The sequence below is a fragment of the Rissa tridactyla genome, chromosome 8 (assembly GCF_028500815.1).
Source record: "Rissa tridactyla isolate bRisTri1 chromosome 8, bRisTri1.patW.cur.20221130, whole genome shotgun sequence".
Taxonomy (NCBI): Eukaryota; Metazoa; Chordata; class Aves; order Charadriiformes; family Laridae; genus Rissa; species Rissa tridactyla.
Genome location: NC_071473.1, coordinates 47,153,941 through 47,178,057, shown reverse-complemented (window position 1 = coordinate 47,178,057; position 24,117 = coordinate 47,153,941). Strand labels below are relative to the sequence as shown.

The 24,117-nt window shown below is 44.8% G+C and overlaps 1 protein-coding gene across 1 annotated transcript in view; it reads left to right on the top strand.

Moving 5' to 3' along the window:
* Positions 1-24,117, top strand: part of LOC128913724 (cytosolic carboxypeptidase 6-like) — a 335,261-nt gene that overhangs the window by 29,012 nt on the left and 282,132 nt on the right. Inside the window, exon 2 of the mRNA XM_054211794.1 lies at positions 18,856-18,913. Within this exon, the coding sequence (XP_054067769.1) occupies positions 18,856-18,913 (58 nt within the window). The remainder of the gene's footprint in view (positions 1-18,855; positions 18,914-24,117) is intronic.

Here is a 24,117-nt window from a genome sequence, read left to right as displayed (position 1 = left end):
AGCACGGGAGCAGAGGTAATTTATGCCTCTCTTATCCAGTCCTTGGCTCAAGCAAAGTCATTTCTCTGCCCTAATGCGTGGCGGTAGAGGTCTACCTTAGTTAATCCAAGGTCAGGATCACCGTGACCCAAGTCAGCCCCAGCTGCACATCTCCGTGCTTCACTCCGGGTGGTTGATGTCCCGGCTTCGCCCCTCCTGCGCCGTGCTCTGCACCGCTGCTCGTGCCAGCAGGTGGGCAGCGACCCGGAGCTGGGCAGGCATCTGCAAACCGCTGTGAGTTTCCATTGCTGCGCAGGTACAAAGCTGTTTTGAGCTCAAAGGAGGTGTCCTCTGGACTTGTTCTTGGCCTGGAATAATCAGTTCCCCAGACTGATGAGGTGAAACAATGGGGTTGGATAGTTGAGCTGAATAACTGGGGAACCTGCCAAGTCTTTTCCCCAGATTTCCAGTTTTTTCCCTTGGTTGCAGAGCTTTCAGTCTGCAGGGAAATGAGTACTGAGGTAGTACATTGCAAACGCTAAGTTCTTGCCTCTGACTTAAACCCATGTTCTGTTGGGCAAAGATGGGCAAATATTCACTATTTCCCCAGCTGTGTCAGCTGCATCACTTAGCAGCATCTTAACATTGAAAGGACATCAATTCCTATCCATGATTTCTTTTTTTGCATAAATGATACATCCCTTTTGCTGATAAAACCCCATCAAGACACTGCTGAATTTCCGTAAGAATGACATTGTCAGTAATACCAAACAATTCAGGTTTTCGCTTGCAATTTGAAGTCTTAGTACTCATGGCAGACAACCAGGCTTTTGTATCGGGCTACAATACTATACAATAATTATGCAGAGAATTCATCGTATTGAAGAAGATGTGTGAGAGTTTTTTACAATGTGTTTGCTAGGCAGCTTGGGCTTTCCCTGCAGGGACATGCCTGTATCTGGCTTTCTCCTCTGGAGAGACCTGGGTTTAATTCTGTCTTACTCTAGATTACATATGGGAAGGAATCTGGCTCTGTCACCACTCTCATTACCGCATATTTTTTCCATATGGCAAAGCTAACATATGGTTAGTGGAAATTAGGGTATTTCTATTGCCCAGGTCCAGGACTGGATTAGAATGGATGGTGTTGTCCAGGACAGAGACATATGGACAGATGCTTTAGGAGCATCTTATTTAGCATTCATCAGATTTATACAGCCTAACACTCAATTCTACTAAGTCGTAGTCTCAAAAGTGTGAAGCTTCTCCACAGATTAATTTAAACAGGATTTTTCAGGGGAGCCTAAACAGATTAGGTATCAATTCCATTACCTTTTAATGGGAACTGGACACTTTTCTTTATTAAGTTCTTTTGAAAATCTATCACTTAAAGATCAATCAGTGGAATAATTGAAATTGGTCCGTATCTTAGTTGCAAACAATTAGTTGAGGTTTGGGGCTTTTTTCCAGTGTCTAAATCACTCTTAAATTATTTGAAAAAAGCCTCTGTGTGTGCTGGCTTCGCGGGTGAGTTTCACAGCCTCTGCTCTCATTCAGGCATAACTGCTAGAGAGAATTAAAACCCCAACTAAACTAAATCCCAGCAGAACAGAATGTTGTTTCCCTTTCATTGAGGACAATGATTGCAAAATTCTGTTTTTGATAGATATTCTCAAACCAGCCAAACCACGCCATCACTGACAGACAGGATGGTCCATGTCTCCTCTCTTCCTTCACTGCTGTGTGAAAGCCTGGGGCCTGTAGTTCCTGTAGGGCAGCTGGGCAGCTGTCTTTTGTCTGTGGCCAGCTCTTTTCGAGGTTTCTAAGCTGGACTGGTCTTGCGTTTTTCCTCTCTCTGACCTTTCCTTTGCTAACATCCACATGTGCATGCATTTTTTTTCGGTTACAAAGGAAGACTGAAGAAAAGTATTTCCTCTCCTGTCTGCTAATATGCAAAGGGGGGAAAAAAATATCTGCCTATAGTAACAGTTCCAGAGTGGCTTTATTTTTCTTTGAAGCATCTGATGGATGAAGCTGGTCAATCATCCAGAAGCTAGCTAAAGATGTTATACAGGATGAGGGCTCCAAATCAAAAAAAAATTATCCTCCAGCTCCTTCTGAGTTCTCCAGCACGTCCTATCACAAGGATGCTCCTCGTACAAATGTTTCTGTGGGCAACACGTGTCATTCTGATAGCTGCTCGTTAGCTCTCTGCGTTGCAAGCTCAGTGCTTCTGCCAGTCAGGTTAATGCTGAGTTATGGAGAATCTCCTTTCCTCCGGGGGCAGTGCAGTGGGTAGCCTGTCCCATTGGGGTGCGTATTTGTCACTTGTAAAACACTCCGACTCTGTCACGTTAAGCACAGCGACAAGTGCAGTGTAAAGGAATACGCGTTGGATATGAACCACTGAAATAGTTTAGTCATTTGTTCACATTAGCTGATGAACCGATTTTCAACGTGGAAATCCATACATGTGTTGTTTTTGATTTGCCGTTAGTAAATGTTTCCTCTTTATTGATGTTTAAAATAAAATTAATACTAACATTGGTTGAAGATGATAATGATTGAATTACTCCTGTTAGAAGAAGAAATGAACTATGGTGTGTAACCAGGTGAAGCTAAAACAGAGTAGTATGTGTTAATTTAGTATTGCTACCAATAACTGGTATTGCTACCAATTTTTAATCACACTGTGCCTTTCCAAATTGCTATTTTCAATGACTCTATATTCCAAACCTGAAATTTTTTATCTGTTTATCTCTTGATCTTGTGTCTATTCGTTTTTGTTTTCTGAGGTTGTGGTTCTATATTTTTCCTTATTTTCCCCACTCCAAATCTGAGAGTGAATGCTTTTCAGCTGATTATAAGAAGCTAATTCTAAAACGTGCATTTTTAAAGTATTTTTTTTTAAATTTATATATCGCAAGAGCAAAGGGGACTCTAAGCAAAAAATATGCAGGAAATAGGGTGTTAGTTTGCCACACCTGTGACTCCTTAGCAGCATGTGTTGCTGATTTGCATTTTGCTTGCCAATTTACTCAATGACTTAAATGGATAGCTGAAGGCTGTGTCCCTTGAGGAGGGTAGCAGCAGGGGGTTGGCTGCTGTGTGTGGGCTGTGGCTGAAATAGGATTTCACCTGTTTGGTGAAAACTGAAGTTGTACACTTTGTTTAGAAGACAGTTTGCTTCTGCTGGCTAGGAGCTACTGATGTGGGACCTTACTCTGTAACCAGAGACATCTCTGTGACCCCTCTGCCAACAAGGAGCTCTGACCTGATGTGGGCTCTGGGATTTCTGCAAAATCTTCTGGCTGCAAGAACTGTGTTTTAACTGTGCTTGACTCTGCAGGTATGTGTGAGTGAGGTTTGTCAAAAGTGACTTGTGGAATGGTGGTGTAGGACTCTTACTAAGTAATGTTCATGTCTAACTTCTAAAGTGATCTCTTTCCATGGTAATAAGGGTCATCCTCCAGCACATGTGGAGGAAGAAGGGCTTGGCTATGAACATCCTGATTTGTCTCTGCAAATATTCTCTGTTGCCTTATGTACCTAAGGGCATCTAGGGGAGGTTTTAAAGAGAGCAGCTCTGGTCTAAAGTTGTTTGTGTTGGAGGTGAGAGGAGCAGCTAAGTATAACGGGAATCATTTTGGAAAGCCTTACTGTATTGGGGTGTGCTTTGGGAGTGGAGGCACTGTGAAATATCCGGTGCCCAGAGTAGCACCGGGCAAACCTGCCCTGAAGTTCTGGGAGCTGTCTGTATGTATATATGTTTATGTATTGGTATGCCTGACCTGCCTATGTAACTTTATGTGTTAGAGACAGCACAGTCTGTAGCTTGTGGTTTGAGTCTGGGAGGAGTAGCTGCCTCTGGAAATGAAGCAAGGACAAGGCATTTCATGAAGGCTGCACCGGCCCTGGGTATATCCCCAGGGATTTACCTGTTGGGTATCCATCTGCACTTACTCAGAGGGGGCTTTCTGAAGTGAGCCAGAGGAAATCTCTGGGTGTACAGACAGTGACTGCTATTATAAGTAATAATTAAAAGCCCCCTTGTGTTTGAAAGTAAGAGTGTGTAGAGGTGTGCCCACGAGCAGAGGGTTTGTGCGTAGAACTGATCACTTTGTGCCTGTTAACTGTAGTGCGTGGCCATGCGGGATGGGATTGGAGATGTCTACATCACCTGTAGAGGAGTTCACACATATAACTTGGTGGACTGCAGGGCAGTGAAACCAGACTGAGCAGCGTGGCACATAGCAGAAGGATGAATGGCGGGTGCCACTGCCAGAAAGTGGGTTGGCCTCCAGTCCATGCAGCAGTATGGACTCAGCCAGGGTGGAAGGTGTGTTAGTGCATGGCAGTTTGCATCAGATCAGCGTATGTGCATATATGCTCTGTTCAGTGCGTGCATATTGGTGCACATAGTTGTTTAAGCAGAGCAGCGCATCATAGAGATATGTGCAGGGACTCAGCATCATATAGAACTGCTACTGCAGTGCTGATGTGTGAACATGAGCTGGGGTCTTGCTGGTGAACAAATCTGCATTTTCCTAACTCAAATTCCCTGATAAGTCTATTAGCCTTGAACCTCTTTCTCCCTCACCCCTCCCCTTTTCCATTGTACAATGCAGGCAGTCCTTCATCATGGCACTGAGAATTATTTTCTTGTTTTAAATCTCAGTTTGAAAATGCCAAAGTTCAGATTTTGGAGAGAGAAGTCTGGGTGCTAAAAGCAAGAATGTTCTTTTTAATTAGAGTTATGCCCTCGAGCCGTGAGAAACCATTATGTTTTTATTCTTCCTCTGTACTTGTTCCAAAACCTTTTACATGATCAGACTAAAAGGTAAGTGCAAATGAGTAAGCAGCTAAAGGAGTAAAGCAGATCCATAAAAAAAAAAAAAGGGGAGAACTGCAAGTCTTGCTATTTTATATTTATGAAATAACTGACATTTTAGACCATGCTAAAATGTCTAAGAGACAAGATGTTTGAAAAGACCATTTCCCTACCAGAATATTGTGCTTTGGGTTGTGCGTGTGAAGCTAAGCACTCTTTGTATGATGTCTTTTTTTAGCATTTTCAGTAACTTGATGTGATAGGTGACACGATGCTTCAGCCAGGGAGGCTGCAGAAGATGCAGCTCTCCATTACCAAGCCTGATACAGCTGTGTGCGCACCAGTGGGTGCGCTGCCCCTGTGGGTGTTCAGGGCTTCTCCCCCTTAAGGCACAACCAGAGAGAAATCATTCACTCCTTGTCTTGGTTTACTGATGTAAGTGGGCTTTAAACCTCTGATGATCATAATGAATTTTAGGAACGAAAGACACTAGATAGCAAGTAGAAGCTACTGGAATACAAAATGTGAGATATTTGGGAGGGGGAGGAATGGGTATCTTAAAAAAAAAATACAGTGCAGTTTTTCCTAAATCATTAGCAAAGGCTCTGATAATTTTTTTTGGTGGATGCTGTGGCACTCACACTGGTGACAGGGTTCTGGTGAATGGATGATAAAGGTATTTATGGTTGCAGATATTGCCATGGGTCTGTATCCCTTTTGGCACTGGAGATACATGTGACTGACCTGGAGATGCCAGGATTATGTTGTGCCTGAAGCTCCCCAGCGGCAGCTGAGGGTGGTGAACGCTGTGTATCACTTGCCCTGAGCCTGTGTGCCGCAGCCCAATTCATGTCACACAGTTGTGTGGTTCCTTCCCAAGTTGTCTGCTCTCCGCCTGAGCACCGCGAGCCCGGCTCTGGGGAAGGACCAGTCTGAGGAAACTAACTGAGCTTTCCCTCGTATTCATCAAAACTAACTATTCATGCAGCCTCTGTGTAAGCCGTTTGCCCCCAGAGGTCCCCGTATGCGTGCACACAATAGAGCCGCTCAACACACGCACACTTACAGATGCATTCCTGCATAAATTATATTTATGTATTGCATGAAAGACACATCAGCCAACGTGTGAAACTCTGACAGGCAGGAAACTTTGAGATAAGAGAGGGAGAAAGAAAATCTCACCTTTTCTGGCTTATGTTTTTCCTGATAAATATTCTTGCTGTGTGTGTTATAAAGAAGGATGTTACTTGATGCAAGATACAAAAATAGGAAGGTGTTATCACGGAGAGGAAGGCACTTATTTGCCCTGTTCTGTCGTGCCACAAGGTTTCTCTCTGTCTGAGAGAGTCGGGGGAAAAGCCTTATTTTCAAAGGTATCCGGGGCTTTATTTTATTTTCTTAAGGCATATGTTTTAACGTGGGCCAGCGCATGGCTCCTTGTTGGGCTGCCTTATGGGGCTTGTAACCCTCAGGCTGGGAGTGTTACATTATTAACCGTTAAATTATTCTGCAAATCCTGAAATAGAGGAGGAGGGGAAACCTGCCACTGCGTGTGTTTCTTTTAGTGCACTGGGCGGTGAGAATTCAAATTCAGGGCTAGATACCCTTGAATATGGCTCAAATGCATGGCAGCGTCAATCGACCCGAAAGCCAAGCATTGCCCGTGTGGGCAGCCTGTGTGCTGTGACACCTGAGCGCAGGAGGAGCTGGTCCATGGCACGTCGGAGACATGGCTGGGACAGATGCCTCTGGGCGACACTGTGCTGTGCAGTGTAATGCAAACCGGGGGAATTCTTCCTGGAGTACCTATTTGCAGAGCCAAACTGACGGGAAGGTGCCAGCCTATTCTAGCTGTAAAGCAATCCCACTTCTGGGAATATCCTCTCAGCATGAAGGAGACCCGCAGGTAGTCTCCAGTGAATGGAGGCTGCTTTCACGCTGACCTTCAGCCTTTCTCTGTGCCTGTGGGAGCTCAGGTGTCCTCACCTGAGCGTGGTGCCCAGGGAGGCTGGGGTGGACCCAGCCCTGGCACTGCCATGGCTTGGGCTTCGCTGCTGCTACAGCAAACAGCTGGGAGGAGGTTTCTGGGTGATGGTAGCTGCTCTTCCAGCATCCACCAAACTAAATCATCTCATTAGAGGGATGCCTGGAAAAGATGCACCATGGCTGTAGCTATGCTTTGGACCTGCGGTTTGAACAACAGATGTGTCTTCTGTCCAGAAGCCTGCATGTGTCTGAGACCAGATTTCCTCTTCTGGGTGAGAACTGGTGAGGATGAAAAGGACCATGAGGAGGGTTATTTAATGGAGCGCTGATAAAGTCTGACTGAAGAAAACAGACTTCTGTGTTTTGTTTTTCTCTTGCTTTTGCTAGTTCATTAAAAACTGTTTTATTTACTTTAAAGGTTTTGTATTTATTCCCACCACAAGGGATGGAGTGAGGGAGGGCAGAGAAATCAAAAAGAAACATTTTGATAGCAGTTGCTGTCTGTCTAGATGCCAGCTTTCTTCAGGGAAAATCTAAACTGGCATGCTAGCTTGTTGAGTCTTGAATAATAAATAATGAGGTGCAAGGTGGACAGATGGGTGATGGATGAGTTTTGCAAGGCTTAAAGGGAGGAGAATTTCCTTTTCTTTTACTGATTTTTTTTTTTTTTTAAAAGCATGATTCAAACAAAAGAGAAGTAGATTATCAGCTGTAAAAATCCACATCGTCCCATTTAAATGGAGTTTCATTTCAACTAGGTTGAAGAAAACAAATTTTGCTTTATTTACGGTAATGTTGTCTCCAGATGCAGCAGTGCTGGGGATCCCTGATCTGCCCTGCTGGGTCGTGTTCGTGTTATTCCCTCAGGCATTAAAACATGAAGCAGAGGGTGTTAACACAAGGTCTTCTCCTCTAGTGACACTATCTTCATTTTCTTTGTCTGTTCTCCTTCATAATGAACCATTTGAGTTTGGAAATACGTCTTGGGCTGTGTATGGCAGTGCAATAATAAGTAGAAATGTGCATCTGTTTATTTTGACAGGGGCCATCTCTTTTGAAGGTGTTTACTGTTGGTTCCTGTTTCCCAGTGTGTTGGCAGTCACTTCTCTTCTCTGCTATGTAGTGAGGATGTCAGGATTTTACGGCCTGGATTTTTGGATTCACCATTTTTAAAGTGATTGAATATTATTCCTGGCAAATCAACCTGTGAAGGGCTGGATGTTTTCTGGGACATTGAAATGACTGAAAAGACATCATGTTGTACCCGTGTAGGACTGAGCGTGTGTCCCTGCATCCCTCCACCTGCTGAGTTTCCCAGCTGCTCCCTGCCAGGACACGGGGCTGCCGTGGTACGCCAGGAGCAGTTGAGCTGAGACGGGGATGCAGCAGGATGAAGCTCCTCTCTCACTGTTGTTCAGCTGGGAGATGTTAAAACTGCGTCCTGGCTCCCTTCCACTGGGCAGCAGTGCTGGAGTGTTCACGGTTTCCCTGGGGGATTACAGGAGTCAAATACAGGTTAAACGAGTGAAATTTGATGGCCTAAATAGGAGCCTGAACTGCGTGATCAAAGTGCCTCTAATGCTGCTGCCAACTTGTCCTCTCCACTCTCTCCTGAGGCGTCAATCCCCTTCCCCGGGCAGTAACTTCAGTTCTCAGCAGTAGATGCAGCTGGCCGCCTCCTTAAAGCTTTTCCCCAGAGACTCAGCCCTGGCCTTTGGTCTGAGCCGCAGCCCAGGGCTCGGCTGCGTTCATCCGTGCTCTCCCTCCGCACGCTTGTGAGCTGCTCCTGCTGCATCGGCACCAGGAAGCGTGAGCCCGCCTGGGAAATGAAGGTAAGCCTGTGGAACTTCACCTTAACAAGGTATTTGTGTAGCCCCCTACCACCAAGCTTGGCGTGCTTACCGAAGCACGCCTCACCGTGACGGGGGTGCTTGATCAAACTCTGTATTGGCACAGGCTGACTTGGTGCTGCGAGACCCCGGCTTGTCCCCTTCCCCACACTGGTGACCCCTGCCAATTCCATCCCTGGGGTTGTTGGAGTATTGAAACACTTGGGCTCGGGATGGCTTCTCTAAAATGCCATGTCTCATGCAAACTGCATAAGAGAACGTCTAATCTTTCAATTAAAAAGCCAACTATAGAAGAGGCTGTCTCAGCTGCTCTGCCTTGATAAGAAGGGAAAGCTTTACAACTCCCTGTCAAGTCATAACTCCTTCATGCACACACAGGTCTACTCTGCCAAAAGCAGGCAGAAATGCAGAAAGAAAACCTCCCATCAGTTTCATCTCTTTATTGAAAACTATCTTGTCCGACAGTGAGTCTTTTGAAGACAGACGTTTCCCACCTGTAGAACTCACCTAGGACTGGCAGCGTCCTATCACTATTGCCTGAGGTCTTTCCTGCGCTCCCTCGCTGAGTCTCGCAGTCTGAGATGCCTTTTCTGCTCCTGCCTATTGAAATATGAAAAAATTAAAATAAAAAGCAGACCTTAAGAGCACAGGTCTGGCTGTTAATCCCAAACACATCGGTGTTTAGGCATCAAAAGCTTAATCATCCGCTATTTATCCACTGCTGGGAGAACACGATGTTTGAGTTGATGGCAACAGAAGAATTCCTACAAGTGTTTCTCCACTTGTAAACATTTAGGATGAAGGGAAGTAACTGCCTTAGGTTAAAACAAAAAACTTGCGTTGGACTCCCGGGTTACTGATTAGGAATTTCTATTATTTGAGCAATGCTTCTAATCAGCTGAAATAGCAAGTGCTGTGTCAGAGGATTATTCTAGGAAATGAGTATTACATTTGATTATAACATTGATTTCGCACTTATTAAATCCCAGCCAAAGAAGGTGGCGAAGAATATTATTTCTATCCAAAAGTGTTTTGTTACGGACAGCATTTGTGCTTGCTAAGCCTTCTCTTAAGCTGGTGGTTATCCTTTAAGAACAGTGTTCATTGACTGAAGTGAGGGTACTGGTATGCTTTGCTGAAAAGAGGGAAGCCCAGATATTTAAAACAGCTTTTTCATCACCTTCACCTTCATTATTACACTGCCTTAAATGGGGGTGATGCTCCAAGTGCCACACTGCCTAGTGGCATGGGTCACACTTACTTCAGTGGGTTGGGGCTTTAGAAAACTTGTTTACTGGGTGGGTTTGTTTAAAAAATGGGAGGGAGTAAGGGCCTGACTCCAAGATCTTAGCAGGACTGCATTCAAGCACAGGAGTCTCTTGATGCGTTTGAGGTTGGTGGCCTGAGCCAGCCTCAGGGGATGGAGGGGAAGCAGTGCTCCCAGAGGAACAGGATATCTGGTAGAAAGAAAATATTGAGTAATGCAAGTTTAAATAAACAACTAGACACTGTTTCTTTGGTATTATTTGTAGAAATAGAGGATGGTCACTGTTGAGGTTATTTATTTAACAGTCAGAAGAGGCTGTTTGGAGTGATTTTTCCTTTCCAGCACCTCTGTGAATGTCACTTGGTGGCTCCTAATTCCCTATATCACCTAATGAATCATAACTTCAGCTTGGGCTAAGGTGTTTCTGCTGGGAAGATAACCAACCGTGCATACGAAGTAAACCTGTGACTTGGTTCTGATGCTGTAAAGGGCAGCATCTGTGGGAATGTCTGTGCTGCGTAGTGGGGTGGATGGATGGGCATGAATGTTGACCAGTCCATTAGAAGACTCAGTGGTTGAGTGTATATTTATTCTGAAACCCCATCAAATGACCATGATAATGACATTGGTGATCACTGTCATGTAGAGTTTAGTCTACTAGAGATGTCAGCTGAAGGCTATGATCAGGGTACCACATGCCACCTGAACCTCAGTGCCAGCCCAGGTGTGTGCTCTTTGCCCATGGCAAATGGAAGGTGATGCAAAGGAGGGTTAGATATTGACTGTCCTAATCATAATGGACATCTGTGGGGGTGTTCCTAGCCCACTGCCTATGACCTGGCTGATTCACAGCAACCTGTAAAATCCTGGACACTAAGAGGTTAATTAGCTTCCTCTTATCCACCAGCTAAAGACTATGTGCTGAAAGAAGGGGACACCAGAAACCTGGAATGTGGTGGTCTCCTTCAGAGTCAGCCAATCTATAAACATTAATCTATTATGCCAATTAAATGCTTAGAGAAGGTGAAGAACTATGTTAAGTGCCAGGTGTTGTGGGAAACCTGGGTCACTGCAGTGCCAAAGGTGCCATCTGATGGATGGGAGATTAAACAGAGGTCTCTACTACAACTGCTCATTAATGATTCTGTAGCATTTTTCACGACAGAAATCTTCCCTGGGAATTGAAGGTGAACTCCTGATCAAGATCTGAGCTTATTTATTTATTTTTCAGCTTCTGGTCAGTAAAAATTCGATGCAATGCTGAAAACCAGTATGAGCTATGAAAAACGCTAACCTGAAGGTAACAGATGGTAAAAGAATAATGATGGATACAGTCAACAATAATTTCCTGTCCTATAATTTCTTCTGGCTGTGGCACTGTGCTGCAAGCTGAAAGGCTGAGCTAATTTCCGGACTGTACCATGGTCTTTCTGTATGATGTGAGATCAGATCATGTAGGTTCATGCTCCTCATTTTGGATGCCTGGCTTGGTTCCCCTGAGATGATTTTGAGCTGATTGTTCTTCCAGTGCTTGCACTGACTGGGGCTGGGGCTGGATGTGGTCCTCAGGCTTTGCAGAGGGCTTGTAGCTCTGCTTGCCAGCAGCCGGCTCAGCGGTGCTGAGCAATGCCCGAGTGCTCTGGAGGTCGGATCCTGTGTGATTTGGCCGGTACCACACAGAAGATGGCTTGAGCCAAATCCCCCTCTAGGTCTAGGATAGTCCTAAGCCAGAGAGGGGAAACTTCCAGCCAAACCAGTGCCTAGCCTCTAAAAGTGGAGACATTTGGAGTTACTGCTTTTGTAGGCTGGAAAGGGAACAAAAACCCACCTCCTTTACAGCAGCATGATACGGCCAAGTTCGTTAACATTTATTAGGTAATGATGAGCTGTACTATTGAAATGCCTGTAAATAAGCAAACCATCTACAGATGGCCACTTAATAGGCTCTGCTACCAGGTTGTAATACCTGACCCCATGTACAGATGTTGCTTTCCTCGAGCAGCTGTGCCGTGTAGCTCTGCTTTCTGCCAAGGAAACCTCCCCTACCTTCTCCAGCTGAATTTTAGCTTTTTGAAGTCTATGTGCTTCCTCCCCCACTACCCTAACCCTGTTCCCAAGGTATTATCATTTCCACAGCGTGTTGTTTGGAAAAGCAGGCTGTGGTGCCTGTCATCCTTTGTGTGTGCTTTGTCTTTGTGCCAGCTCGCATCCCGAGGAACTGCAAAGTGGCACCCGCGCTCTCTGTCTCACAGCAGGCATGTTTTGCATTTACTGACACATGGGGAGTGACTGACTAATACTAACATGAAAACAATTCTGACAGAACAAGGGCTTGATGCAGGGGGGAAAAAAAAAATCCAGGAAAACAGAGCGTGTTCAGCATATGCTATTGCTCTCACCAGTTCAATAAATATTTATTGTAGTTCTTATAATTGAGTTTCTCCAGTGTAAACCTAAGTGGAAGAGTGTAAGGAGAAGTTTAGGCAGATGGCCTTTTTTTTTTTTTAAATAAAAATAAAACAAGACTCCCCACCCAAGCACACCAGCAGAGGTTTCTCGCAATATAAATGAGAAAGTATTCCAGCATGCCAATAAGGGGGAAAAACCAACAATAGAAGAAGCAGAGGAAATGCAGCCCCACAGCATTCTCTCTCTGTTGATTTGGGACTTGGGGTGCACATGTCTGTACAAACCTTCATCCAGCAAATCTTGACATTAGATGAAGCCTTTCATCGTCAGAGCTTTTAGGCACTTTATGAAAATAAAATAAATCTGTGGTTAGCAAAAGGCAGTAACTGAGCCCATAGTAACAGACAGTCTGAATCTATTAAAGATGAGATAATAGAAAAGCTACCTGGTCTGGTGGGAATAAATCTAAAAATCCATAGGTCTCATGTTGGCTGGTTATTCTGTTGGATAGCTTTTTCCTGGTCACCTCGCCTTCATTTCTGCCGCTGACTGTTGGACCTGGTTTTTCTTTTTTTGGTCTACCCGTTCTGCTTGCCTTGGTTGAGCTGTTAAAGCCTTGCTCCTTGGATTTAACGAGAGTCTTCAGGCTGTTTGGAATTTGTCATTTTTAATGCTGCTTTTTGGCAGAAGCATCCATGTTCTGTGACATTTCCCTTTAATTTAGAGCCACTTTGGAGCATCTGTAAATGGTCATGAGATAGGAATTTTAATTGTTTTAATTATATTTCTATCTTTCCCAACCCCCTCTCTCAAATGGACCTTTTTACGTTGCACCAGAGAGACTTTTCTTCCCCCCAATGCATTTTTCCGATCCTGTCATCTGGAGACATTCATCAAAGAATAACTTCTACCAGAAACCGAAAATCCATTAATGAAGCTGGAACTATTTGCATAGTAGAAATTGTACTTAATAACCTTTAAGGGGAAAACTCATGTGATTGATGTAGAATACAATTATAGTTAATGGTCAGGGTGCAGGGGTGTTAAAGCCTGTTGTTTTTCAGATCCACTCTTCAGTCTCTGGCACGCCGGGGCCAGTGCTCCTTCACAGGGCATGGGAACCAGAGGAGGAGTCTGTTCCACATCACCCTGCTGAAGGGCATCATCTGGGGTGCGCATTGCACCTGAAAGCCCTTCTACTGAGGGGAGAGGCACCTAACATGCAGCAGGGAACAGGGCTGGTTTGTAGCAGCGAAGCTTTTCACCAATGTCTGTGGAAATGCAGCGGCATTTCTTGGATTCTGCTGGGGAAAAAGCCATCTGTAGGGACCCCTGCATTAGGAAAGGGGAGAAAAATGAGGTTTGCTTCAGACCTGAGCACCAGGCTGCTTTTGCCATCCTCTACGCGAAGGGCACGGGGAGTATCTAGGAGGAAAATGTTGTCTGTCGTGGCCATGGATGTGATAGGCTTTTTTTTTTGGAAAGTTCAGGTGTTTCGTGTGTCTGACAAAGATGGGTTAATGGAGCAAGCAGGCATACAGCCCAGAAGGTCACTGGAAAGAGGAAACGTGCAAAGTTTACACAGATGCTGATCATGCGCCCTGCAGGGGAGCTGCCTAGAGCAAGTCAGGGCCAACTCCATTAAAAGAAAGGATTTCGCACCAGCAAGGAGGACATAGCTAGGAATTGGGCCTGTGTCTCTGTCTTCTGCCCCTGTGTCTCAGAAGGGAGCTTGGCTCGCTCTCCTGCAGCTGTGCTGCTGCCCCAGTCCCAAGGGGAGCCCACTGGTGAGGCTAAACCAGTCCAGCTCCCGGCTGGGGAAGGGTAGGACCCAGCACATAGCCAAGCGCCAAGGGGACAGCTTGGTAACTTGACTGCGTCTGTGTGCCTGTGTAATCAAGTGAGCGGGCTGCACTCTGGATTCACAGTAGATTTTGATCTTTTGTGCTGAAGTAGGTGATAATTCTGCAATTTGGAGCTTCTCATATCCAGCACATACCATCAGCATTAGTTCTGTGGTGCCAGTATCCAGGAAGGGTTAGTGCTGAGGCCTTCAACAAGGTCCTTTGAAGTACTATCTCAGGACAAGTAATTACGTTACTACAGAGCTGCCCCTCTCTCGTCTCAGTGCTTTCTGCTCTTGGGTGCTGCCCATTGCATTTTCATTCTCCAGCACTTGGGTCCAGGCTTTTGGCCAAAAAAACCCGATAAAAATTATTCCAATTCAACCTAAAGGTAAAGGCACAGTACCATCTCCTGTGTTCGAGGTGAAGGTTGAAGGGCCGAGCTCTGGGGAAGCAGATGGGTATTATTTAGAAGCAAAACACAATGAGGAGAAAAACAAATCTGTGCAGAAGAACCTGAACTATTTAGGGGACCTCTTGTTTGGTAGAGCCGCCTGCTCAATCATCTCCATTTCTGGCTGAGAAATCTCAATCCTAAATTCCTCTTATTTTAAATATGCAAAGAAGCCATGAGGATTGCTGCGCCCTCTGAGCAGGGCTGAAGAGCGAAGTCCTTTCTCTCACATAGGACCAGGAAGGGAGCAGAAGACACTTGCATGTCACCACCTGCCCGTGCTGGGCTGGGGGCCGCTCAGTGTAAGGCACAGTGTGGCAAAGGAGGGGTGCGGGCACCCGCCGTGTTTCTCCCCACAGTTGCAGTGTTGCACCAAAGGTGCTGCGTAGGAGGATGCTAAAGTTCTGTATTCCTCTAAGGATTTCCGGATTACAGAGTTTGTTTTTCTGTTTTTAAAGGGATCAAAGTTTCTAAGCTGATTTTCATTCAGATGTCTAACTGATAGCGGTGACAGCAGAGGAAATCAAAGGAGGGAATTATTGTCTGTGCATCTCAGTTAGTCATTCTTGTGGCTGCCTTTATCTGCGAGAACATTTCTGTTCCTTAAAGCCACACTTAACATAAACATAAAACCTTTTTGGCAGGTGGGCTCTGTGCTGGTACTTGGATTTTTGGATTTCTCTGTGACAGATGGAGTCTTTGTCCCTTTCAGATCTGGAGCTTTGCACTTCCATTCTGTTTTCAACTGCCTTTTTATTTATTACTCATCAAAGGGAAACAACATAAAGGAAGCAGGAAAAAAAGAATATTTAGTATTTTTTTGAGCAAAAAAGGACTTAAATGAAGACCTTCTATCAATACTTCATGAGCTTGGGGTCATCTTAATATGTTTTGTAAGCTGATTTCTTTTAACCACACCATGATTCACTGTCGCGTGTAGGCTTGCAATTTAAAGTTGCAGGATTTTGCGTATCGAAGAATTTGCCCTGAGAAATTATTTTTTGATAATGATAGAGGAGAATGGTTTTACATCCTTGTAGATGATGACCACCATATTTAAAACTCAAGCAGTGCCAGTCCTTATCCTAATCCATAGTATAATCTGGTAAAATATCCTGGTATAGACTGGCCCAAGCATGTAAGTAAGTGCTTCAAAGAGAAAGGGCTCCTTGCCGCACAGCCTGCTTGCCCCTGTATGCTCTTTAGTCATGCCTCTAATTGGTCTGCAAACACCCTCTGTGCTGGACTTGCCAACCTTAGATGAATGCGAGGCCTGGAGGGGCCACTTGACATCCAGACTCTTCGTAACTCTGCGAATTCAGACTTGAAGTTTAGGGCATGGCCTGGCCTTCCGTGGGAGGCAGCTGCAGAGAAGCAGGCCATGCCTGTAGCTCTGGTTGAATCAAAAGGTGAGAAAAAGGCAGGGCACAGCTCTTCCTCCCGCTCTCCCTCCCTCTCTGCGGCAGACCTGATTTCATATTCCAGGCATCCCTGCACCTGATGCCTCTACGGTGTGAGTGGGAGTTCAGTGAGTAAGTTACAGAGCAGCCTTGGCCAGGAGGCAGAGCGAGCCCAGCGTACTTGCTTCGGACAAGAAAACAATCTCTCCTTCCCCGGGTACCTTGCCGTGTTGTTTTCGTTAGCCACCCACTCAATAAATAAATACAACTTACAATTTGCTGGCCAGTTCAGCCAGGAGTGCAGATCTCTCCGAGAAAGCAAATCAGCTCACCTGCTGAAAGCTACGAGATGGAAGATAAGGAACAAGATGCTTAAATCAGGATCCTATTCAAAACTAAGTCTGTGCATGATTATTCTTTGTCTTACCACTCCTTGAGGATGTTTAGAGGATGTTAATGACTTCTCTTTCACTCCGAGAGATCCCAGAGCAAATCATAGATTGTACACAGTATGATAAATCTATTCTGCAGTCAAAGGCGTGCCTGGGCCAGTCTGAGGCACGTTTCATTTGTATTACAGTGGCATAAAAAAATAATAATTTGTCAAGCTTCCAGTTTGCACTGCTCTTGAGCTAATCCATGATCCCAGTGCAGGCTATTGCCCTTCACCCTGTGCAGCTGGGGCTGGGTTGCCTGTGCAGAGCTCTAGGTACGTGCCCCCACAGCAGGTTGAGACCCGTGCTAGGTGTGTGCACGGAGGTTGAATCTGTATTTGTGGTGCTGGGCTAGCCATGGGCCAGCTGTTCCAACCAACGCAGAAATGCAGCCATCTCTGGGGTGAAATGTACAGGTTAGCTTCTCAACCAGACTGTTTAGGATTAGTAGCAAATAAGTTTGCATTTGGTAGAGATTAGTAAAGAAAATTAGAATAGCAGTTACTCTCTGGAGTCAGATTCTTCCTCTTGCAGAAACTATCCTGGAAATAACTGATTACGGCTTCAGTCTTGAGTTTTCCCTAAAATCCTGTTCTTTCTTCTCTCTGCTTTCACCTCCAATCTGATCAGCAGAGTGGGTTGTAAAGTGATGCTGCTGAAGTGACTCTCTGGTTTGGGGAGAAGCTCCTTCTCTCTGAGCATCATTTTTCATGGAGACCAAGTTTGAGTTTTGTTGACAGTCTCCGGTTGTATTAGTGATCCAGCCAGATGGCTTAGCCTGCGAGGTCTGGTGGGATCAAAGGCAGAGACAGGGAGAGGAACAAGTGGATTGAGTATTATGGTTTCCACAAAACAAATCTCACAAGCATGGATAATTGAATAGATCTTCTCTGTGCTTATTCCAGTTTTGTGAGCTCAAGAGACACACTTTAAAGTGCTTCATTTTACCCCCAATTAACTTTAATTCATCTTGTCTTGAGCTCTTGAGAATGGAAACCATGCCAGACTGGTTGTCTTAAGTCCTTTTCTAAAAAAAAAAAGGCAAAAATATGAGGTTCACCCTGACTGCACCAGATTCTTTAAAATAAGAGCATTCGAGTGAACTATTAAATCTTCACCTCTGTGGTAATAAGGCTCGATGTGCAAAGTGGAGGGCCTGACAAGTGATGATTACTTTCTGTGCAGTCTAATGGCCTTGAAGTACCACAGGAAAAAAGAAAAAAACCCCAAACCCTATCACTTTAACTCATTCAATTGGTAGAGTCTAATAAGTAATATTAAATGCTTCTACCAGAAACATTCTGGGGGTAAGCCACTGCCGCAGCATTTTGCATTAAGCCTAGGATGTATTAGGTATGACTGCAGTTCTGGTTTGCCACAAAGGCTTCCTTTGGAGTTGTGAGTGTTGAAGGAAATAGCAATTTCTGTGGGTCTGAACGTGGCCGAAGTGATGCCATTTTGCACAGAGGTTCCATTTTGTAGAAATGAATAGTTTGCATACTGCATTTTCTTTTTCTTAGTCCCCCACTTTTCAATACACAGAGATACCAATTTGGTCAGACCTTTGACTGCTGCAGTGGGTTTCTGTAGACAAGTAAAAGTGAGACATAAAATAAGGGCAGGAACAATGCTGAGGAAAAACAAGAAACAAGGAACTGCAGGTGCAGAGCTTCTCAGGAAAGGAGTTAGAGTAGATGGAAACTTGTGGGACTTGGATTCTTCCAACACATGGATATTTAAGTATCGCCAGCTAAGCTAAGCAGTAGTGCGGTTTGGGAGAACAAGTGTGGTAAAATGAGAGACTGAGCATAGACAAGGTGGAAACTGGAGAACCATTGAGCAAGTTACAGAAGCCCCCCTTGTCTTTGACTGAAATCCTTGCCAGCAAAGCTGTGAGCAAAAAGTTATTCTTATTGCTTTGTTACTCTATTTAATCTGGCAATAAAGTCTCCCGTATGACAAGAACACTTAGTATTACTGCCTGACCACCTAAAATTGCAGTGCAACAAGAGAACGCCTAATAGCCAGTGTGTTATCCCCATGGAAGGAAATGATCCATTAGCAAAATGCTATAAACTGGCAGGCAGGAGGGCAGCTAAGCATTTTGACCCTGTTAGCCTGGAGACAGGAAACCTGGTAATCCTAAATGTGATTGCCTCAGAGATAAGTTTAATTATTGAAACTGCTAGAACTGCAGAAAGCCTACAAAAATCCATCTTTCTTTGGGAGCAAAAAGAAGCAATGAGGTAGTCTAGCAGCTAGAAAAGGGGACAGAGAGCCCCGTAATTAGTCCATTTCATCCTTACGTAATACTAGCATGTAAAATATACCACCTCTCTCCAAGAGGTTATGGCATGCCCTCTTGAATAAGTATTTCTACTGCATCTTTTTTTCCTTTTAGTGCTTTTTCTCTACCATCTGGATGATGCCCTTAGTTCTGGAGCTTTGGGTGCATGGAGGTATGTTGTGTCCCAGCCTTCCAGTTAGAAGGGTCCAGAGAATCTGTGGTCACAGAGAGCCATGCGCACAGAGAAGTTAATTTCATGAGCGTGAGAACTCCATAGTGCTATTAATTGTGCAAATTGTAGAAGTTACATTGTGTGAGGTGGGAAAATTCTCGGAAACCAAAGGATTTTTCTGTACAAAATTTTAATATCAAACATAATAACTATGGATTCAATCAAGCATGCAAGGGGGGAGGTGGAATGCTGATGATATGAGCTCTTTGTGGCACGCGTGTTTGAGGGGCTGCTCTGTGCCGTTCCTTCAATAGTTACGACTTCTGGGAATGAAAGTCTAAGGCAACTCATGCTGCCGCTGGGATCTGGAGACAATAGTACCAAGTTGACAGACAGTTAGGTTGTCCAAGTCCTGTATCCTTGGATCTGTTTCAGTGCTTCGGGGGCAGTGGAGAGTAGCTCAGTTGTATGACTGTACAAATCAGAAACAGTTATGCCTATATTCAGTTGCAGACTTATGGAATATTTTTTCCACAGCGCTATCTAACTTGCTTCTGTTTATCTATGAAAGCAGAAGTAGCAGTATTCCAGGTTATCATTAATTTAGATCCTTGCTGATGGTAGTTGATCGGTAGCTGTTGGCTACTTTTATTTAGAGTGCTATTTACATTGCTTGAAGTTGTTATAAGAAATTCCTCCATCAACAGTTAAGGGAAATTCAAAGGCAGTCAAAAGCTTAGCTAGGTATAATTCCAAACAGCAATACATCTTACGTACCTTTGTGTGACCGCCTGCCTTTAGCCTATGGCTGTTTAAATGTCTGTATCTATGGAACACTTGAAGTTGTTTTAGTGAAGTCTTAATAATCTCTACAATGTCTCTGAAGTCAAAAGACTATCCTGAAGAGAACTGTCATGCTAGGAGCATGGCCATGGATGGGAGTAGAAGGAAAGGGTTGACATCAAGTGGAGCTGAAGGTAAAGGTGATGATTCCTGCTTTTTTTTCCAGGGTTTTCTCAGGAATAAAATTAAGAACTAAAATTCAGAGGTCAGCTGCATTAAATAATGTCCTGTTCGATGCCAGTTGTACTGTGATGTGCTTTGGGAAATGACAGTCTCTTTTCTGTAAGGGTTTGGCATATTCAGTATGGGTCCCATGTGTTTGGTCACTCATATGAAGAGAGATGGTTGTTAGCTTTCTGAAACTACCTGTTGTGTGAAATGGTGAGTGCCCTGAGCGGAGGTTTTGTATCTATTACAGTATGTCAGAGCATGGACCCAGGGAAACAACCCAGCAGAAGTTCCACAGATGTGTCCTCAGAGCCCTGTTAGTTTAGTGCTTAAAATTGTTCCAGCTAACCTGTGTGAAACAAAGCAATGACTCTGTCCATAGGTGGGGGGCCCAGGCAACCCACGCCCCGAGCAATCTTTCCTCCCTGGGGAAGAAGGTGGGCGACAAAACACTGTGATCCTGGAAGCCACATCTGCAGTACCAGGGGCTGGAAGTGAAACCAGCTCCTCTGCTTACCTGGAAGCCACTGAGGACCTTGTGATTGCAATTTCAAACGTGGTCAGCTGAGCAGGAAAAGCTAAACTTCAAGGTATGGCTGTGTGTGTTATCTGACCCAAATGGTTTACAAAACAGTTCTCTATGATTGAGGAGAAATAATCGTGCTCTTTAACATCTCAGTAGCAGAGTATATCGATCATGTGGAAAAAAACCTTGCCCTAACCGCTAATTGAAACAGCAGTTGATTAGCAGTGGGCGCATACCCGCTGTTGTGGCAGGGAAACTAGTTGTTAAGGAATCACTTGGCAAGGACTGGCATTGTTGATGAGCTTAAGGCAGAGCCATGCCCTTATGTCACTGCAGGAGATGGACGGATGAACTGAGACTAGAAGAGGAGGCAGGTGACCCCCATCCATGGCGGAAAGGCAGCAGCCTCCACCAGGTGGCTTGCTTTCTTGTTCCCAGGCTTGGGCATGCAGTCGCGCAGGGCTACTTCAAAAAGCCTCCAACAAGTCTGAGACTTCAAAAGACCAGATGTGAGAATTTCATTTTAATGCACTGACACTCAGCCCAGGGTCATTGGTAATATCTTGAAGAAGTAACGAGTGATTGTGTAAATATGTGTCCCCCAGCCGTCTGCTTCTGTTAGACAGTGCTGGGTATTTTATCACAAATTAATCATGCATTCTGACAGTAGCTGGAGTGGCATTTTCTGCTAAACTTATCCTTTTAATTAAATGTAGATGCTCCATCTTCAGGCTGACAGTCTCGGGACACCTGTTTAATTTTTTAATTGGGGCCAATGGCTTGCCTGTTCATCCTGCTCTTCCTTTTTGCATCTTCTCATCCCCACACATGTTCGCAAAATGTGGCAAGCAGAGCTACAGATATTGAACAGGACAGGCTGGGCTGACAGCTAAGGTCACTTAGGCGAAGGACTGGAGCACTCGTGTGCTTGAACGGAGAAGGCTGCTGTGTCTGTTAAATGCAGATTGACAGAAGTGTCCAAGGGACAACCTTTCTTTTCTATAGGAAGCATTTAATTACTGTTTTGCATTCCGTGGAAATGCTCACAAGTTTCTGCACTCAGATCTCCCTGAATCATGATGTGTCTGATCACAGTTTTCTTTCTCTTCCACCTAGCCTGCTTGAAATGTGTTCGAGAGAGATTTTTGTGGGGGATTTGGAGCATTAAAATGGCCCTTTTGATCCTCTTAGAATCCCAAAACAAAGAGTGGGTGAGCTGCTCATTTCTTGTGAGAATCTAGATGTATCTGCCCTCGCTGTGCGTAATTTCAAAAGGCTGGTTTCGAAATACTGTCTTGTTTAGTGATTATGTTCTGAATTGAGTGTTTAATGCTTCGTTCCTTCAAATGGAGGATTTGGCTTTTTCTTTTCTTTTCTTTGGATTCGTAGTGCTTTTCTGAAGTCAAGAATGATATGTTTATTATTATTTTTAAGTAACACACTATGTATTTCCAGCGCCTTTCCAGCTAAGGATATTTGAAGACCTCACAAATTGTAATTAAGCTATACGTCACTTGAGGTCTGGTTTTCTGCAGGGCTGCCTTGCTCGCCACATGAGATGGCTGCCGGTAGCATCCCTTTGGGGAAGAGACTGAGGGGTCTTCATGGCCTTCCAGCTCTCTGAAGACACAGTTCTTGGTAAACCTCTTTTCTGGGTGCTTTGGTTCAGTAAGTAAGAAAAAAATGGAGCTCTTCCTGCTCATTTTGCACCTGTTTCTACAGAGCAATTTGCAAGGTAACAGCTGTCAGATGGCTTCTTCTGGAAATGACGCCTGGAATAACATCCCACTTATTCAATTGACTTAGGTCAGCGTCTACCAGGGCTGTGAGCATGGTTAATTCACATGGCTGTGCCTCGCACCCCATTCATGCAGCTGATGTCTTAGGCTGCGGCAGGAAATCCTCCCTGGAAGGAACTAACTTCCCTTTGCCGGTGTTTTGTATAGTGTAAGAGTTGTTCAACATCCTTCCTGATTACCTCGTTTGTGGCAGGCTTCCAGCAGCAATCCCGTGCCATGATGCATCATACCTGGTTCACCTTCCCTCGTGTCAGGGTGCCCTGGATTGCCCCACAGGCACCTTAGTGTGATGCCACTTTTCTGTCCTGATGCTGGCACTACAACCAAGGCGCCTCTCTCCTTTTTTCAATTGTGATAAGTAGTTGTGAACTGCAGGAATACCTATATTTTATAGTCTTTTATGTGGACTTCACTATCCTGTTGAAGCATTTTGTGTTTGACTTGGACTGGACTCACTGGCACTGCAAGATTTCACCAAAGTCAAAAGTCTGGGCCTGAAACCGTGCACAAAAGGTGCGTTTCAGGCCTGTACAGCCCATATCCTAACTCAGGCTGGAGAGATGGGAAAGCTTTCTGTCAGAGGACAGGACTGGGGAGGTCTGTGGAAGAGGAGACAGATTGGGCTGCAGCGAGGGAGGGAATTCCAGGCCCTTTATTGTTAGATGGAAGTTGGAAAATGGAGGGTAAGGACCTCCCTGGGAGTTATTCTCAACTTCTGCTGCTTAAATACAGCAAGTGTGACAATGGGCAAAGAGTCTCTCCCTCGCTGATCCTCTCTCCTCCCCACGGTCTTTTAAGTGACACCCTCGGGAGCAAAGGGCCGCTGTCAGCACAGCGGCATGGTGCCTGGGGACACGGCATTCCCGGCCATGCTTAGGCTCTGCGTGATTCCTGGGGGAGCAGGCTCTGTGTTCGATACCCTACCATGTTCAGAAATTCGTTTATTTACAGCCATTTTTTTCTTTTTCTTTTGCCATTTAGGATTGTTTTAAAACTCTCCTGTACTCAAGGATGTTTGGGCTTTTTCTTTTTGTTTTAGCACCCTTCCTTCCAGAAAAAGGCTTGACAAGAAAGAGAAGCTTGGCTTCTTTCATAGAAACGTGCATTAACAAATATCAGAGTGGGGCACTAATCCTCTTTTTGGTTCCTTTCTGCATTGTTTTTTGTTGTTTGGATGAGGATTTTTTTTCTCCAACATGCAGCCCAGAGTAAACTCAGTTGGGGGATAGAGAGGAGACAGAAAGAGGCAATTGGTGCTTCCTACTTGATTGAGCAAAGCTTGAGAGCACTGCCCTGAGTGAGTTCATTATCTCAATGTGAAGAGTTGGGAACACAAATGAAGTGAAGTTGAAACATAGCACACACTTCACAAGTTTTGTTGAAATACAAAACCTGACAAATGCTGATACTTGCTTAAAGCACTGATGACCACATCCAGGTGCTGTGCTGACTGTCAGATCTCTTACAAGTCTCCTAGGCAAAGAAAACGCAAATAGCTCTGACTTGCACGCTCCTTAGGTATGGTTGTCTGGGTATTGCTCTTACACCGTTCTCTCCAGGGCTGTACTTTGCCCTGTTGTAGACAGAACAGAGCAATCAAAAGGATCCTTGCATTGGCTCTGGATCTTTCTACCCCATTTCAGACCACTGAACCAGTGCAAAACACCGTATGAACAATGTATGGAGCCGCTCCCAAGACCGGCACTCGTGGCAGACTTTGTGGAGGTTCAAACTAAAAACCTACTGTTTAAGAAATGTTTTCCCTTTTACCCCTCTCTTCTGGGATTTGCCCAGAACTGGCTGGTGTCTGATAGCCTGATAGCATTTGTGAATGATTTGGTCACAGTCCAATCCTTAATAGCCATCTG